General features: G+C 36.8%; 1 protein-coding gene across 1 annotated transcript in view; it reads left to right on the top strand.

Annotated features, from left to right (window-relative positions):
• Positions 1-18,553, top strand: part of XPR1 (xenotropic and polytropic retrovirus receptor 1) — a 183,754-nt gene that overhangs the window by 142,738 nt on the left and 22,463 nt on the right. Inside the window, exons 10-11 of the mRNA XM_045297982.1 lie at positions 5,188-5,359; positions 6,595-6,789. Of these exons, the coding sequence (XP_045153917.1) occupies positions 5,188-5,359; positions 6,595-6,789 (367 nt within the window). The remainder of the gene's footprint in view (positions 1-5,187; positions 5,360-6,594; positions 6,790-18,553) is intronic.

The following is an 18,553-nucleotide window of genomic DNA, read 5'->3' on the forward strand; positions in this document are numbered from 1 at the left end:
TGTAATGGTGACTAAAGGGTGTTTTTTCATGTCCTCTATGCTCTAACTACGAAAATATTTGATTTACAAATAAGGAATCCTATTTCGCGGAATTTCATTTATCACGGTAGGGTCTAGAACCAATTAACCGCGATAAACGAGGGTTCACTGTATAATCACCTCGTTTGTGATCTGATAACATTTCCAATGTTATAAATCCTAATCTGTTACTGAGGCAAAATTAATTATTGTTGTTAATAGGTGCCATTGAGTCAGTGCCTACTCATAACAACCTTATGTACAACAGAACAAAACACTGCCCGGTCCTGTGCTATCTTCACAATGGTTCTTATGTGTTGCAGCCACCTTGTTAGTCCATCTCATCAAGGGCCTTCCCCTCTTTTTGCTCCTCCTCTCCTTTATCAAGCATGATGCCTTTCTCCAGGAACTGGGTCTCTTCTGAGAACATGTCCATTGTACGCGAGACAGTTGCACCATCCTTGCCTCTAAGGAGCATTATCCCGCCACTTCTTCCAAGACAGACTTGTTTGTTCTTTTAGCAAGGTACTTCCAATATTTGCCAGCAGCATAATTCAGATGGCTCAATTCTTCACATGCGTATGCAGCAATTGAAAGTACCATGGCTTATGTAGGCTCCATCTGACATCAGCAGTAATATCCTTTGTTCCTGGAGCTCCCTGTCAGTGTACTGCTGCAACCATTGTTGGGTTGCCCTCGTAAGCCATGGTACTTATGTAGGGCACCTTAGTCCTCAAAATAACATCTCTGATTAACAGCACTTTGAAGTCTTGTTCAGCAGATTTACCTGATACAGTGAGTCCTTTTATCTCATCGTTTTATGCTTCCATCCATGACCATTGATTGTGGATCCAAGTGAGATGAAATCCTTGACAAGTTCCATCTTTTCTCCATTTATCATAATGTTACCTCTTGGTACAGTTGTGAGGATTTTGGTCTTCTTTTCATGAGTTGTAATCCACACTGAAAGCTAAAATCCTTGATCTTCATCAGCCAGCAAGCAAGTCACTTTCAGACAGCAAGATTGTGTCATCTGCATATTACAGGATGGTAATAAGCCTTCCTCCAATCCTGATGCCTCATTCTTCTTCATATAATCTAGTTTCTCTATTTGCTCGGTGTTTAGATTGAATAAGTATAGTGAGAGGATACAACACAGTTTTCCTGATTTTAAGCCATGCAGTATTCCCTTGTTCTGTTCTCATAACTGTCTCTTTATCCATGTACTGGTTCTGCATAAGCACAATGAAGCATTCTGGAATTGCCATACTTCTCAGGACTATCCATAGTTTGTTATGATCCACACATTTGAATGCTTTTGTATAGACAATAAAACACAAACATCTTTCTGGTATTCTCTACTTTCACCCAGGATCCATCTGACATCATCAGTGATATCCTTTGTTCCACGTCCTCTTCTGAATCAGTCCTGAACTTCTGGCAGCTCCCTGTCAGTGTACTGCTTCAGCCATTGTTGGGTGATCTTCAGCAAAATTTTACTTGCATGTGATACCAGTGATAATTGCTCTGTAATTTGAGCATTCTGTTGGGTCAACTTTCTTTGGAATCGGTACCAATATGGATCTCTTCTAGTCACTTGGCCAAGTAGCTGTCCTCCAAATTTCCTGGTGTAGACAAGTGAGGGCTTCTAGTGCTCTATCAGCTTGTTTAACCATTTCAATAGTATTCCATCAATCCCCGAAGCCTTGTTTTTAGCTACTGTTTTCAGTGCAGCTTGAACTTCTTCCTTCAGCACCATTGGCTCATGCTCATGTGCTGCCTCCTCAAATAGTTGGATGTCCACTAGTTCCTTTTGGTACAGTGACTCTCAAATCTTTGCATCTTCTTTCGATGCTTCCTGCATCATTTAGTGTTTTGCCCATAGAATCTTTGAATATTGCAACTCAAGGCTTGATTTTTTTTCCCCTACAGTTCTTTTAGTTTAAAATATGCTGAGTGTGTTCTTCCTTTTTGATTTTCTAACTCTAGGTCTTTGCGCTTTTCATTATAATATTTTACTTGGCTTCTCGAGCTTCCCTTGAAAATGTTCTATTCAACTCTTTGACTTCGTCATTTCTTCCATTTGTCTTAGCTAATCTATGAATTAGGAGCAAGTTTCAGGTACTTTCTGATAATCACTTGGATCTTTTCTTTGTTCCCAGTCTTTTAAATGACCTTTTACTTTCTTCATGTATGATGTTCTTGATGTCACCCCACAGTTCATCAGGACTTTTGTAATTAGTATTCAAGATAGCAAATCTGTTCTTGAAATGGTCTTGAAACTCAGATGGGATGTACTCAGGGTCATATTTTGGCCCTCCTGGACTTACTTTCATTTTCTTCAACTTTATCCTAAACTTACATATGATCAGTTGGTGGTCTTTTCCACAGTCAGCCTTGTTTTAGTTACTGATATTGAGCTTCTCCATCATCTCTTCCCATAGATGTAGTCATTTTAATTTGTATGTATTCCATCTGGAGAAATCCTGTGTATAGTCCTATTTGTGTTGAAAAAAAAAAGGTATTTGCTATGAAGAAGCCATTGGTTTTACAAAATTCTTTCATGCAATCTCCAGCTTCTTCGTTTCTATCACCAAAACCATATTTTCCAACTACTGTTCCTTCCTCTTTGTTCCCAATTTTTGCATTCCAGTCATCAAGAATTATCAATGCATCTTGATTGCACATTTAATCAATTTCAGACTGAAGACATAATTCTTCAATTTCTGTATCACTAGTTTTCATGGCAGGTTCATGAATTTGAATAATAGTTGTAGTGACTAGATATGCTTACATACAGATAAATATAATCATATCACAGCATTGTACTTCAAGCTAGCTCTTGAAATGTCCTTTTTTGCAATGCTATGCTTCTTGATTATGTCATTCCCAGCATAGTACACCGTATGATTTTGTGATTCAGCATGACAAATGTCGGTCCATGTCAGCACACTAAAATACCTAGGCTATCAATCTTAATTGATTTCATTTTATTTTTGATGGCTTCCAATTTTTCTAGGTTCATACTTTGGGCATTCAAAGTTCCGATTATTAGTAGCTGTGTGCAGCGGTTTCTTCTCATTTTGAGCCATGCCCCATAATGAAAGTCCCAAAGACTGTACTCCATTTGTGTCATGATGGTCCACTACACTCTGATTATCTGGCAGCTCTTCCTCGGTTATATTTTGAGCTTCTCCTGACCTGAGGGGTTCATCTTGTGGCACAGTCTCTTGACAAAGTTCAGTTTCATTAGGCCTTCAGTATGCGACATTTCCATGTTCTTCATAAGGTTCTCATCAACTAATTCATCCAAAGTGGGCACCCTATTCCTTCTTCACAGTCTGATCGTCTGAAAGCCCTGAAACCTGTTCATTTTGGATGACCCTGCTGATATTTAAAATACTAGTGGCATAGCTTCCAGTATTACAGCAACACACCAGCCACCACAGTATGACAAACTGGCAGACAAGAAGTAGGCAAGATTTCAGTTAAGTTAATAAGATGGGATACAATCAATAGGATTAGCTTGTATCGTGGGTCCATCTCCTTTCAGATTTAAGAGAAACAAATGAGTAGAGGTCTGAGAGATGTCAGTACCATGGGGAGAAAAAAAGAGCTTTGGGTGGGGGGTACCCTTTGTACCCAAGGTCCCAGTCTTAAGACAGTGTTAGACCCAGGGGACAATTAATACCAAGATACATGGAGAGCTCCCTAAAACGCAGATGCTGAATTGCAACAGGGACCTTCCCCTAGAACCAACAGAGTGAGAAAGCCCTCCCCTAGAGCTGGTCCCCTGAGTGCAGACTTCTAGCCTCCTCAACCATGAGAAAATAACCTTCTGTTAGCCATCGCTTGTAGTTTTTGTCACAGCAGCACTAATTAACTAAGATAGGGCCTGACAAGGTAAGGATTATAGCTACCTTCTTTTCCTCTTCACATATGGCATTTCAAGGCAGTCTGCACAATTTGAACCAAATGGGTTCAAAGTTATATTGCTATCTAATCCTACCTGACCTGTAATGCTAGGGTTTCCCTTTACAGTGATAAACAGGCTTCCACAGATCAGTGAGGATGGCTGTGTTTTGGGTCCACTATAAAAGGAGGATTTATATATAATAGTACTTAAATTTTGTAATGTTTTTATGATTAAATGAATTAAAGCATATAAAAGCACTTAGAAGAGTATACAACATGGACTAGTTTTCAATAAATGTAAGCTATTATATCATTGTTTTCATAACAGGGGTATGAGAACTAATTTTTGTGGCCCTGTTTAAGAATGAACATAAATAATCACTACTATGGTCTGAGTCAAATGAAAGTGATTTAGGTCAGAGGATTAAGGCTTGTACCACCCTTCCCTACCCATCTTTGTGGTCAGAGAAGTTTTGTGTCCAGCTAGCCAAGAAGGGAAAGCATTCCAGAATTTAAAGCATTTTGGGTCTTTAGGAAAAATCAACCTGGAGTCTTCACAACACCTCTCAGTTTCTGTCTTCTGACATCCTTTTCTTTCAGCTTCAACTCTGCCTACCTTTCTCCTTTTTTCTAGCTATTTCATCCACAACTCATTCCCTTTATGATGAATTCTCAACCTGCCCACTGTTATCCAGTTTGTCTGTGATTGGTTTCATTATCTTCCATTTATAAGCTGAACAATTCTGTTAACATGGTTGTGGTAGATAAATTCATGTCAACTTGATGTATGAAAGTGTAAGGGTGGTATTTAACCTGTCAGTCGGGTCACAACCTAATGGTGCCTCCTTGTAGGCGTGGCCCTCTCATAAGGAGGGCCCTGAGAACACCCTCCTCTCTCTGCCTTCACCTTCCTGCTTGCTGGCCACCCAGAGAGCTACTGGAGCCCTGCCATGTTTCCATTGACCTTAGATCCACTCAACTTTGCACCCTAGTGCTGTGATCTTCCTGCAATCTGCATCATTGTATGTGGCTGCATGAGTCTGAAGAGGGTCCTATGGACTGGTACAGGATTATGGACTTGAATTAGACTAGACTGGGATGCTTCTTAATATAAAGCTCTTTCTTACATATATATGAGTGTCTGGATTTGTTTCTCTAGTCAGACCAACCTGCCACAGTGCTCAAAATAGAATTTTAAAATTTTAATTGCATTTTATTACTATGTTGCTGATTTTTTTCTTCTTCTTTTTCTAGTTTCGAGTATTTACAGCCCCCTTCCATAAAGTAGGCTTTGCTGATTTCTGGCTGGCTGATCAGCTGAACAGCCTGTCAGTGATTCTGATGGACCTAGAATACATGATTTGCTTCTACAGTTTTGAGCTCAAATGGGATGAAAGTAAGGGCCTGTTGCCAGATGATATAGCAGGTAGGGTGCGAAAGTTCACACTACTAAACTGCCAGTGTAAACCAAGAGTTATTGAAAATGGTGCCTGAGAAACTTAAGGTTATGATGAAAACTTATCCAATAATATTGCAAACTTAATTAAACGTATTTGGCACTCTTAGCATTCTCTTTCTCTGATATAATTTGGCTCTTAAATTATGTGTTAAGATTTTACCATCCATTTGCCAAGAGATTTACAACTTACACTCAAAGAATCCTCAGACTGAAAAAAAAAAAATTTTAATTCTAGTATGTTGGTAGTTGTACCACAGATGCTTTAGTGCTAATAATTTGCCATCACAGTATTGATAATATTCCAAAGAAGGCAGTGGTTAAGATGCTGACTTTAGAATTAGGTTAGGTGCTTTATAAATTGTTTTTTACTTCTTATTTGGTACCTTGTTTTTTCCTGCCTCTTTTTTCCACAATTTACCTTATTCCGGTAGTTCAGGCTATAAAGGAATTATTCTAATGATTTAAAAAAACTTTATTTAGACAGATAATTTAACACGTGACTAATGACAGTTCATTAAACCTTAAGTGCTGACCCAATGCCTTTTCGTTGATTGCCAATGGAAGATTATAACTATCTTCAGCTGGTTGATCACACTATATTGTAGGTTGGTCATACCATGACACATTGCTAGAATTCAAAGACAAAATGGTTTTTCTCATTTAGAAGCACAAATTCATTTCTTCACCCCAGAAAAAGAGCCCAAGAATATGAATAGCCAATAGTAGGTGTATTACAGTAATTCAAAGTTCATGAGAATTGTGATATTTGTTTTTTAGATGTTTCAAATTACAGGGCCACCATCTCTATCAGTAAAGTTTGTTTTATATTCCTTTTGATTAGTAGATACTAACCTTCTCATTTTCCTATAATGTTCAAACACTCTAGAGAAAATTATTCCAGAACAGATACATAGTCAAAATCCCAAGAGGACAGCCTCCCACTAGTCCCCTCTGCAGCTCTCCTTCCCCTTGCTTTTATCTACCACTAGAAAATTTGGGAATAGTTGCAAAAAAGTAAGTGAGTCTGAAACCATCTCCTGTCTTTTATGGACTTGTTGGTTTTTTCATAAAATGGCTAAGCGATGTGGACAAGTTATTAATATTTTTAATAAATCATTTTGGGAGCCGTTGCAGCTCTTATAATAATCCATACCAAGTTACTTTTTTAATTGTATTTTTTTTCTTCTTTGAAATCTTCACAGGACCAGAAACTTGCCACAGTTACTCGTATGGAGTGCGGGCCGTTGTGCAGTGCATCCCCGCTTGGCTTCGCTTCATCCAATGCCTGCGCCGATACCGAGACACAAAAAGGGCATTTCCTCATTTAGTTAATGCTGGAAAATACTCCACAACTTTCTTCACCGTGACGTTTTCAGCCCTTTACAGCACTCACAAAGGTATTCTAGGATTAGAAAGAAATTTTTCACTTATATATCTATTTCTTACGGCCGGGTATGTTTCCCTTTGTCTATGTTTGTATTCCATTGGAATTCCAGCACTCTTAGGGCATTCTTGTTTGCTCCTGAACACAACTTTAGTCTCATTCCAATATTTACTAACAAGTACTATCAGAAAGGAGCAAAGTCACTCAGAATGTGTGACAATGCGTGAAATTCTGCGTTCTATGTATGAGCACCTAGGGTTTTCATTTGCTTTTTTAGACTTCCTCGTTCATTAATGCTAGGAAATGCTAGGTGAAAAAGATCCCCCCTGGCAATTTCTATATTTTTAATCTCTTCTCTTCTTGTAGTAAGGATTGTTTCCAGCCCATTTAGCTGCAAATTGAGTTTGCCTTCCGTCTATATTTCTTATCTCCATGGCAACCAGTTATTACTTGAGACTGCTCTTCTGTTAGGAGGAGAAAAATGCTTTTAGGTTCTGAGCCACACACAGTCACTCACTTTGAATTTTTAACCTTTTTCCAAGAACTGTCAATCAAAGCTCAATCCAGCTTCCTTTCACTAAAATGAAATTCTTTGTCTACTTAACATCAGCCCACGCTTTAAAAGCTACACTTTCTCATCTATAGGTGGTAAAGAAATGTTACTAAGAGATATTATTTTTTATTTGAGAAGGATGAGGCAGTCTACTGCTGTAAAAATTTACAACCTTGGAAACCTGTAGGCTAGTTCATCTCCGTCCTATAGGCTCACTATGAACCAGAACTGATTTGATGGCAGTGGGTCTGGGGGTTGGTATTTTAGGAGCTTTAGCTAATGTTTCACATTGGGCTACTAACCACAAGATTAGCAGTTTGAAACCACTAACCACTGCACTAGAGAAAAATGAGGCTTTCTACTATAAAGAGTTAGTCTTGGGAACCCATAAGAGCTGTTCTACCCAGTCTCATAAGGTCACTATGAGTCGGGATCAACTTGATGGCAGTGAGTTGTTTTGTTGTTGTTATATTTTGAGAGCTGGTGCTACAAAACTCTAAAGCATGAAGATAATCATTAAAAAAAATACTGTTTTAGTAAAACTTGGAATTTGGTCCAAAAGAGCAAACTGTGGCCCACGTTGACTTTCTGCATTAGATTCAGCAGTTACCCTGGTATTAATAAACGTAGCCAGTAATGTTATCACTGTGCAGGCACTCTTGTTAAGTGATATAATTTAGCTAAGTGCCTCGGTGAAGGAAACATCTCAAAGCTCCCATGATTTTACCTCTTGCGAAGAACTGCTGTCCTTTAGTCAGGTGTGCGCGTTTCATGGTGTGAAGCTTGCACTAGAGAAATTGTAAATCAAGTACCTGTGATGCCTGTGACAGAATTATCAAGAACCCTGCACTCTTCTCCAGTCCTGGGTGGAAATGAGTACTGTTTTTTTGTAGTTGACTATTGTATGTCATAAGATACCTTTAAACATACTGCTACTGTTCAGTAACATACTAAAATCTGAATTCCTCAAATTCACCAACTCCAAACCTGAAAACCCAAATCTAGAGAAGTAGTTAGTTTGGCTTGGCTTGTAATCTGTAGGCGTTTTCTTCTTATGAATCCCTGAAAGAACTTACTGAACGGCATTACCTCATTTGCATTTTTAAGTTGACATCTAGAATTTTTCACTTTAAGTTTAAATCATTTCAAAGGATACAGTTGCCTGTGTATTTTCATTATTCACTTTAAAAACAACTAACTGCTAAGTCTCTACTAAATATGTCCAAGTAATCTAAATTTTTTTAATTAAAAAAAAATAGAAATTTTGCATCCCTCTCCTAGTGATGTCATTTTAAATTAATATAGCTTTTTTAATAACTTTGGTCTGCTCCATGTGTTTTTATGTAAGTCGAAATTTAAGTTTTGTGTATTCCCTGTCATTCCCTGTCTTTAAGAGATTTTTTTTTCTGGATTGTGATTATCATTGCCATGATTATTATCTATAATGGATCAAGACAACATTACAAATGTATTATGAATTTCAATAAATTATTTTACATTTCGCAATGAGATAAATTCATATTACTTATAGCTGCCCCCTTTAAGTAAATTCTGAGAAACTTTGTCAACCAAGATGTAGAATGGAACAAAGGTGAGAATGGACGGCATTTTGCTGCAATGTCGCTCAGCTTTTGAACCATGCCTGAGTTATGTGCTGTCAAGTTAACAAAGCAAAATCAAAGAGCTGAGCTTTGATAGGAAGAGGTTTTATTGAGGAAGAAAGGGGAGCAAGGGAAATGAGCGTTAGAAGTAGTGGAAGAGAAGAAATAGACAATAGGCAGGGCCCTTGCCAACTGCAAGGTGTGCAAGAGTGCAAGTCTCAGCGCGTTAGAGAGAAATTGTTTTTCTTATGTAGAGAATAAGAATAAACAAAGTGAGAAGGGAAAAAAATAGGTGTGAAAAAATGAGATAAAACAGGCATGTGATCAGCTATTAAATCTGAATGATTTATGCTGAAGGCAGCCTCTTCTCCAGGAGGGACCCTTAAAGAAGGAAATGCACTCTGATTGACTCAGACTAAGGCTGGGCCCAAGACTAGGGACTTGTGGGAAGGAGAAAAGCTTCACCAAAGTTTGGTTAACAAGCACTTTGTTTCTGATCTTTGGGGACAAGCAATCCATTACTATTTATGAGGCAAAGAATGGGGATTTGGAGGATCTGTGTGTGACCTGGTTTAGGAAATGGACCTTTCATGAGTCTTATCTAAGTTTGAACACAAGAGGGGGATTTCTTTAACCACTGCTGTTGTTTTGTTTTGTCTTCAGTATCATAGGTCAAATTCAGTATTATCAGTAGCCCCAGAATTTCAGTGGTCCACCATCAGTTATTTTTAATGATCTGCCACGTTTTCTTTGTTGAAAGAAAAGAATTAGAGATAAGCTGCAATGAAAAGGATTTGTTAATCCAAGTAAAAGTGTCAGGACTCACATGTTGGTATTAATCCGTGTCGTGAGAGCTGTGTTGCTGACCAACTGGTCTGTGCCACACAGACACTGAGCGTTCACTGCTCATTCACCTCTGTAAAGCCAAATGGACCAACTGAAGTCTGTGTTCCTCTTTGTAGCAGACTCCATTAAAAGATGCTAAACCAGAAAAAAAAAAAGGATTTGTTAATTAGTAGTATTTAGAACCTTTCACAATTTCCGTTTCTTGTTATAGGACCTATGTGGAGGTTGTTTAGTTCCGCATACTCAGGAAGGTTTAGGGAAATCAAAATATTCATTTCAGTACACATTTGCAGTCCAATTTTTTTGTTTTGTTTTATGAAAAAGCTTTTATCTTACTTTTAAAATATATTTTTCACAAATTCTTGGAGCTATAAATTATTCTCATTTAATTTACGGAGAAACCCTGCCACACCTTACTGTTGAAATCAGACAGCCAAACCAGCTATATAAGAACATTTTTTTAACTTCAGATTGCCATTTACTGTAAAAATACCTCAATTCTTAATTGCAAATTAAGTATGGTTGCATGGCAGGATAGGTAGGTAGGTAGAGAGAATGCTTGAATTCAAGTAATTACTGAGAATATTTTGTGGGCCACGGCTGTGCTTGGTTCTAGAAATACAGCAACAAAGTAAGCACAGTTCCAGCCCTGAAGAAATTATAATCTAGTATTTAAAAAAAAGACAAGTAAAAAGGCCTTGAAAAGGAGTATACGAATTAATCAGGGTACTAGAACTGCCTACACACAAACCCCTAAACTCTTAGGTCTCTGGTTGGCTTGTTGAGAGAAAAATTCAAAGTTTTAGTACAACGAGAGGTGCCTTTGAAGAAAGGCCTGGCCATCTATTTCTGAAAACTCTGTCCTTGGATACCTTATGAGGCACAGTTCTGTTTTGACACTCATGATTGTCATAAGTTAGAGGATTCCATTATGAGTCTTTCCCAAAGCCGTATAATTTGTATGTTGTGAAAAGTGATACTGTTTTCAGCTCACCTTCAGGCTTAGAACTCTTTCATTCAAACAAAGCCAAATCTTTTTATTAATTAATTAATTTTATGATTAATTTTTATTGTTTTATAACAATTTTATTTATTTATTTATTTGTTTGTTTGTTTGTTATTAGTTCCAAACGGAATTAATAGCACCTACTCTGGTTAATTCACAGAGTTGTAAGAATTAAATAAGACCATACCCATAAAATTGCCTTTATAAATTCTAATGTGTGCTACATCAATAGAAACAATGATTCAATACAATACAATTCCTGTTGCTCCCTTATGACTGTCATATGTATGCTTCCTTTAGGAAAGTCTTTTTAAGAAAAACTCTTAAAATTTTCTGGGTAGGAAGTTGTAGAGCCAAGTATCAGTTAGGAATGTGTTTGGAGTTTTGACCAAGTAGCCAGCTATATGCTCCTTGAACATAATTCATATTCCCACAGTGAAATTAAGAAACCAAAGAAACATTTTGTAGAGTTAAATATTTTAATCATATTTCTAAGATTTAAAAATCTATTAAAATGTTACATGACTAAACATCAAACAGAAAAACTTGGAGGAGAAATTGAAAAGACAGCTCAGTAGAACCACTGACAGAAAAGATGATGTTGAAGAATGATCAACAGTAGAATTTTCTTTTGTTGTCTTGAAAATTATTGCAAGGGAAAAGGCATCAGAAAACATAGATATTAGAGATACTCATTGAGCCCCCACCCCAAAAATATATTTAATGTAGCTAATCAAATAGATAGTGTTCTGTTATTGTATGTGTGCTATTGCAAAAGATAAATTTTATGAGGGTAAAATGGTATGGTGAGAAACCTTGTTCAGGTTCAGCAATCTTCATTTCCTCAGAGAACTAGCCTGTATGAGTAATCATAGTGGTAGCATTATTGAGAGCATTTTAAAGGGTTTTCAAAAGTTACATATCTCATGTTATGTTGCATGGTTTATAAGAATGGAGTTAACAAGAGCTAACTACATCAACAATAATTTTTCAGAAGGTGGGAAAAGAGAATTTAGTTTCCTACTCACTGTATTAAAAGGGAAACATTTCAGTAGAGTTTGTTTTCAACCGCTGATCTTAGAAAAAAATTTAGCATCCAATTTATTTATTTTTAAGAATTCACATTTTATTATAAGGCTAAATTCGAAGATAACTCTTAAAATTTTGTTGTTTTGGGGATGGGCAGAGGACATTGTTCGAGGAGACAGGAAAGGTATTTTAAATGGTAGGTGGCTTGGCTTTGGCAAGGAAAAGCCTGTGGGAAGTACAGTAAGAAAGAAAAATGAAAGCCATTATGTTGCCATTTCTAACCTGTTGATGGGAAAGGATACTTCATTCGATTTCCTGTTTTTTCTTTGACAGTTCCTAATATTTCTACTGAAATATTTATAAATTACTTGTGGATTTAGCATTTTGCTGTGCTCTAAATATATAAAGGGGAAAATATCTTTTAAAAATACCTCATATTTTACTTTAGACTCTTGCCTAACATTTGCTACTCAGCTTTCAAAAATACTAAAGTAAAAAGAGATATTCTCTGTTCACTTAAAAGCTGAGTTCACTTGTGTATGTTGAGCTGTTTTTCAGTTCGCAGATCAGATCCCTCCCAGTTCCCTTGTTTCACACCCTCTTAGGAGTGCTGTGGTTCCTAATGAGGATTCAGCAGCGGTAGTTCAGTGCCTGCAATACAAATAATCAGTTCATTGTTTGCACTGAGCACACGCAGTCCTGAAGTGCTTCCTCTCTGGGGGGATAGCCAGTTTGTTACCCTCTTTCTACACCCAGTAATAGGCTGCTAAGCTAGAATTTTCTAATTTTAATCTTATCATATTATAATAGACATGCTAATTATTTTTAACTCTCTGGAGAAATTTTTTTGTTCCATTGACTTCTTTTTTTATTATTTGAACATACACAAAACCACTCATTTGTATAATTCCTTTCATTTTTGGCTTACTATTAAAAGTAGTGCAAACCCTTAACCCATTTGAAAATTGAAAATACGCTACTTGCTGTGTTCTCTCTAGCTCTAGCACTAAAGAATAATGCAGGTAATAATAATTCTGCTGATACACCAGGTAAAAACATGAGATAAAACTAAAGGTGAACTATTATTCTCCTTCATTTCAGTTTAACAAATATTTATTGATAGTCTATCTACATTTTGCTAATTTTCATTGATTTTTAAATTATTACATTAACACTCTTATTAGACTGCTAAACTCAAGGTTGGCAACTCAAATACACCAGTCTCTAGCCTTGGGAGAAAGATGAGGCTGTCTATTCCTATCAATGGGAAATCCTGAGCAGCAGCTCTACTAGGCCCCACCCGGGTCTCTGAGTTGAACTCAAACTCAATGGCAATCAGTTTGGTTTGGGGTTTGGTAAATAGCTTTTAAAATGCTAATTAAACCTTTTAATAAATTATTTTTATTTTCTTGGTAAGAGTCTATTCTTTATTGGGTTTGTTTTATAATTATACCTTGATACCACTTGGTTGTTTTGTTTTTGTAGTCAGCTTTGTTTTCTTAGTTGCTCCTATACTTGATTGATGTAGTTAACATTTCTGTGTAAATTGGATTGCTTTTGGAACACTTATGCAGACAGGTTCCAAATTTAAAAGCAGTTTGTACTTTTTATGGCTTAGAAGTTGGGAAAACATCACTGATAGTTAATAGTAGCAAAGTTGAAAATTATTTATGAATTCAATTTATAAACTAAAGTACCTAATTAGAAACAAGTTTAAAGGTAATTTCTTAAATATATTATTTCTTAAATATTTTTGCTGAATTTTGCATATTATCATTTTATATATAATTTCATGTGAGGGTGATACATGCAAAGTATAAAACATCAAAACAAATTATTTTATTTAGGAACTTTCAACGAAAAGAAAAGAGGGAGAATAAGTACACAATGTACTGTGAGGCTTTGAGTTTTTGCTGAGAATATAGGACCCTAGGGAAGATAAGTAATAGATTCTATGTGGATCCCTTTCAGAGTTTTATAGTCTAATGCAATAAGCACATAAATTGCTACATAATAAACTATCCCAAAACTCAGTAGCTTAATACAGTAGTTTATACTCGCTTATGAGTCGGTAGGTCATCTGGGAATAGAGAGAACTAGCCTGGGCTCAGCGGAAGACTGCTGTTTCAGGCTGCTGTTAAGACTGGACTGGGCTCTGCACTGAAAGTTGTTTTCCTGACTGTTGCATGTGTGTTCTTGGGGGGCCAGGCGATATGGGCAGCAGTTTGTTATTCAGGGAAACCTCTTTATATAAAAGTGACAAAAACAAGCTCTACTTGCTCAAACAAATTTAAGTCTACTTTTTACCTCTCAGCCTTCCATTGACCATGACCAAAGGTGTAATTTACATGACTAAGCCCAAAGAAAGCCTGCTCTGCCTGACAAAGCAAAGCACTAAGCCCAACATCAAGTGAGCAAGGACATATATAGCTTCTATGGCAATGGTTCTCAACCTGTGGGTCGCGACCCCTTTGGGGGTTGAACAACCCTTTCACATGGGGTCGCCTGATTCATAACAGTAGCAAAATTAAAGTTATGAAGTAGCAACGAAAATAATTTTATGGCTGGGGGTCATCACAATATAAGGAACTCTATATTAAAGGGTTGCGGCATTAGGAAGGTTCAGAACCACTGTTCTACAGGATAGGCCAGGGGGCTGGAATGGTGGAAAGGAGGAAAGTAAATATGTTTGAACTGTAATCCAGTTACCATGATATGGAAAACCATTTATATCCTGGGGTTTTTTTTTTCAATTGCCAAAGAACATAAACTGATTGTTTTACTGAAGAAATAAACGTGAAAAAATAATTAACTCCTCAAATGAAAATAATATTTGGTTAAAGAAGTGATAATACTCATTACCAGCAAAGATACAGAAAAATGGACTTTATTCTGTTGATGTACAAATAGGTAAGCAATTTGGCATTTTATGAAGAGACATATTCATAATTATTCATACCTTTTGACCTAGTAATTCCCTGTATTACTTTTTCCTTATGAAATAAATTAGAGACGTGTATAAAAATTGCTGTATGTGCACAGCATATATTGTAAAAATTGGAAGTAATTTAAGTTTCAGCAATTGGAGACTAGTTAAATTACAGGAACTGTGTGGTATGGTACATGGAATATTATGTACCTACTCTTTACTGACCAATGTGCTATCCAAAATTTCAGATTTAAAAATATGAATAAAAATTTACTTGCTATTTTGCACATTAACACCATATGCCTGGTAGTAAGAAACACTGGAGTATAAGTAAGATAAGAGTAACACTGGCTGTGATGGTTTAAGATTATGGATCAGCTTGTCTGGGCCATGAGTCTCAGTGATTTGGCAATTATGTAATGATGAAATTTTGCAGTTATTTAATGATGTAATGTGATCATTCTCCATTTTCACTTAACAATGATTTTCACCTAACAACCTGGTCTTTGGAAACTGACTATGTCAATGAGGAGTGGGTTTAGTTTATCAAAAGTAATTATCACTCACTGCCATCAAGTCAATGCTGACTAATAGCCACCCTGTAAGACATAGTTAACATCTATTGAATACTACTATGTGCTAGGCTCTACAGTAAACATTTAACATGTATTGACTGTGATCCTCACGAGAACTGTCTCAAGTAAGTACATGATCCCTGTTTTATAGGTGAGGAAATTGGGCACAAAAAAATTAAGGTAGCTACCCAAAGTCATACAGGTAGTAAGATATGAATCCAAATACCAACAGTGTAGCTCCAAAATCAAATAGCAAATAGCTTACAAAGTTAGAATATACATCGGAGTCTTGTGATTGTTGTTATGCTACCATACTGCCGTATAGGTTTATATAATGTTCTGAACTCTCCCGGTAGTAAAATATTAAACTCATGGTAAATGAAAACAGGAAGGTTAGACAGGGTAGTGTGATATCCATAGAAGTGTCAGATTTATGTTTGAGAAAGCACAAAAGGTCCTTGGAGGAGAACAGTTCAAACTGTACTTTGGTCCTAATGATAAAATTCATAGAAAACTGAAGATCATCACCAGGGATTACTTACACAGTGTTTGTACTCTATCTCTTGCCTCCTTAAACTTAGCACTTAATAATTCTTTAGTATATTCCTTAAGATATGCTGGTTACCCACTAGACATCCATTCAGCATATATCTGTTCAGTTTACAAGTGAGCAAATTTTTATTTGGTGTTAATTTCAGGTATTTTATCCATATAATAAATAATGCAGTTTAGAGTAGGCACTTAGCAGGAATCAGGGAGTAGGCCACAGACTAAAAGATACTTAGTCTGGGGGAATGAGGGGTAAAAAGAGGGACTGATACCAAAAGCTCAAATAGAAAGTAAATGTTTAGAAAATAATGATGGCAACATATGTGCAAATATGCTTGATACAATTGATGTAGGAATTGCTGTATGAGCCCCCAATAAAATGATCTTTTTTGAAAAAAGTTAACTCAGCAAATATTTTTTAATTAATAAATGAATTCTGTGTATGATTTTCACTATAAAACAATATTAACAGCATTAAGGATTTATTTAAATTATCTATAAAATATTGCCTCTAATAACCTTGTCCTTCATTTCCTCCTTTTTAGTTTAACTTTAATTATACAAGTAAAACAAGGATATACATTCAATATATAATAAGATATAATACGAAAATAGGTAGAGCTAAGCTCCTTCGTCTGAGCTAATCACTTCTATCTTTTTTGATAAGCGTAGTGTTATGTGCAGTGTAAAATCATTGTGTATAGTGTTTCAAGTCTATTTTCCAGTTTCTTATATTTTTTGTTAGTTCATAGTTTCATGGGATTGTTTTTTCATTTTACAATTGAGCAGGCTTAGAAAAAACCTGCTGTCTAATACAGAGTTCATGAAGTGAGACGGGGATGATCTTCCAACTCTGAATTCCTTTCTTTCGTTTATTGATTGCTTTTCTAAACTTCAGTTCCTTCACTTAACTATGAAATGGAAGGAATAGTACTGAGGAACAGGAAATAATCGTCTGAAGGAGCAGCACATGTGACCCCACCCATGTGCTGTCATGCTTGGTGAAGTGGAGGGACGGCAGAAAAGAGGAAGGAAGGCCTTTGACAAGATGGACTGACACAGTGGCTGCAGCACTGGGCTGCAACGTGGGAACAGTTGTGGGACTGGCACGGCACCGGGCAGTGTTTGCATTCTGTTGTAGATGGGTCACGATGAGTTGGAATTGACACTCATGGTTGGATGGCACCTAACAACAACCAGGATAATCCATTTTTCAGAGAGCAGTATTAACCTCATAAGTTCAATAGTGTGCCTTTTTTAGGTTATAGGACTAAAACGAGGACTTCCTAAGTCCCCAACTTTTTCATAATTCAGCTTACCTATGATGGCTTTGAAAGCTGTGGCCAGTCTATTTGATTTGTTTTTTCACTTACATTCAGATTAAAAACTAATAAACTATTACCAGAACAGAAAGCTGTTAGCTGAAAAGAACATTCACTTTCTCAGTGCCACTTAAAAATTTTTTTTCTTTTAGAATATCCTTTCTGAAACACGGTTCAGGATGAGTTCCATATGTAATTTTTCTGACACCTTCTACTGTATCGTCCCTATGACTGTGGGCACAAAGCTCTAAGAGGTTTGTCTCTTTCTTAGATTCAGTAAACCGCTGCCATAAACATGTCCAATATGAATTATGCGTCTAATGTGGCAGGTGTTCAATAGCTTGGAAGCCTAATGTAGAATAGCAATGACTTGATTTTCTGTAACTGTGAATCTCCTAAAGTGGGGTACCAGGGCTAGCCAAGAGAGAATAAGATGTAATTGCTTGCCTAGAGTAATAATTTCTTTCCAGTTCATCTCCTGAATACCAATGAAGGCAGAAGATTTCAGGAGATTGTAAGATTGAGTAAGGGAATCATTTAAACGAGCATATTAAATTGTAGCTTTTGTGTGGCTACTCATTATTTGAAGAAGTTTATAACATTACTTTGAAATATTCTGGAATAATACTTGCTTAAGTTAATAAGTCATCATGTATGTGCCATAGAAACTTCATAGGAATAATATGGGCTTAGAAAAGGGAGATACTGACCCATTATATCATTTTATGATTTTTTTTAATCATTTTATTGGGGGCTCGTACAACTCATCACAATCCATACACCAGTTGAATCAGGCATGTTTAGACATATGTTACCTTCATTCTTTTCTAGACATTTACTTTATATTAAGCCCTTGGTTTCAGTTCTTTTTTTTTTTTCACCCCTTCCCTATCCCCCTCCTCATAACCCCCGATAGATTGTACATTATTATTTTCATATCTCACACTGACCGCTGTCTCCCTTCCCCCATGTTTTCTGTTATTCTTCCCCCTGTAGAGGGGTGTATGGTTACGTGTCGATCATTGCGATTGGATCCCTCTTTCTCCCTTCTTCTCCCCCTCTTTCCCCTACTCTTCTGGCATCACTATTCCCACTCCTGTACCTGGATTCTCTATGTTGTGAGCTCCCATCCCTTTCTGTACCTGTGTACATGTTCCGGTCTAGTCTGAATTGAGAAGCAGCATTGGAGTTACGGTAGTGGGGGGGTGAGGAAGCCTCGAGGAATATAGTGTGTTTCATTGATGATTTACTGCACCCTGGTGGCTCATCCCTTCCCTGTGGCCCCTCTGTGGGGAGATTGTTCCACTCTCTACAGGTGGGCTTTAGATCTCTGCTCCAGCCCCCCTGGTTCTCAACAATATGTTTTC

The sequence above is a fragment of the Echinops telfairi genome, unplaced genomic scaffold (assembly GCF_000313985.2).
Source record: "Echinops telfairi isolate 266 unplaced genomic scaffold, ASM31398v2 ScPeMD7_7424;HRSCAF=8462, whole genome shotgun sequence".
Classification (NCBI taxonomy): domain Eukaryota; kingdom Metazoa; phylum Chordata; class Mammalia; order Afrosoricida; family Tenrecidae; genus Echinops; species Echinops telfairi.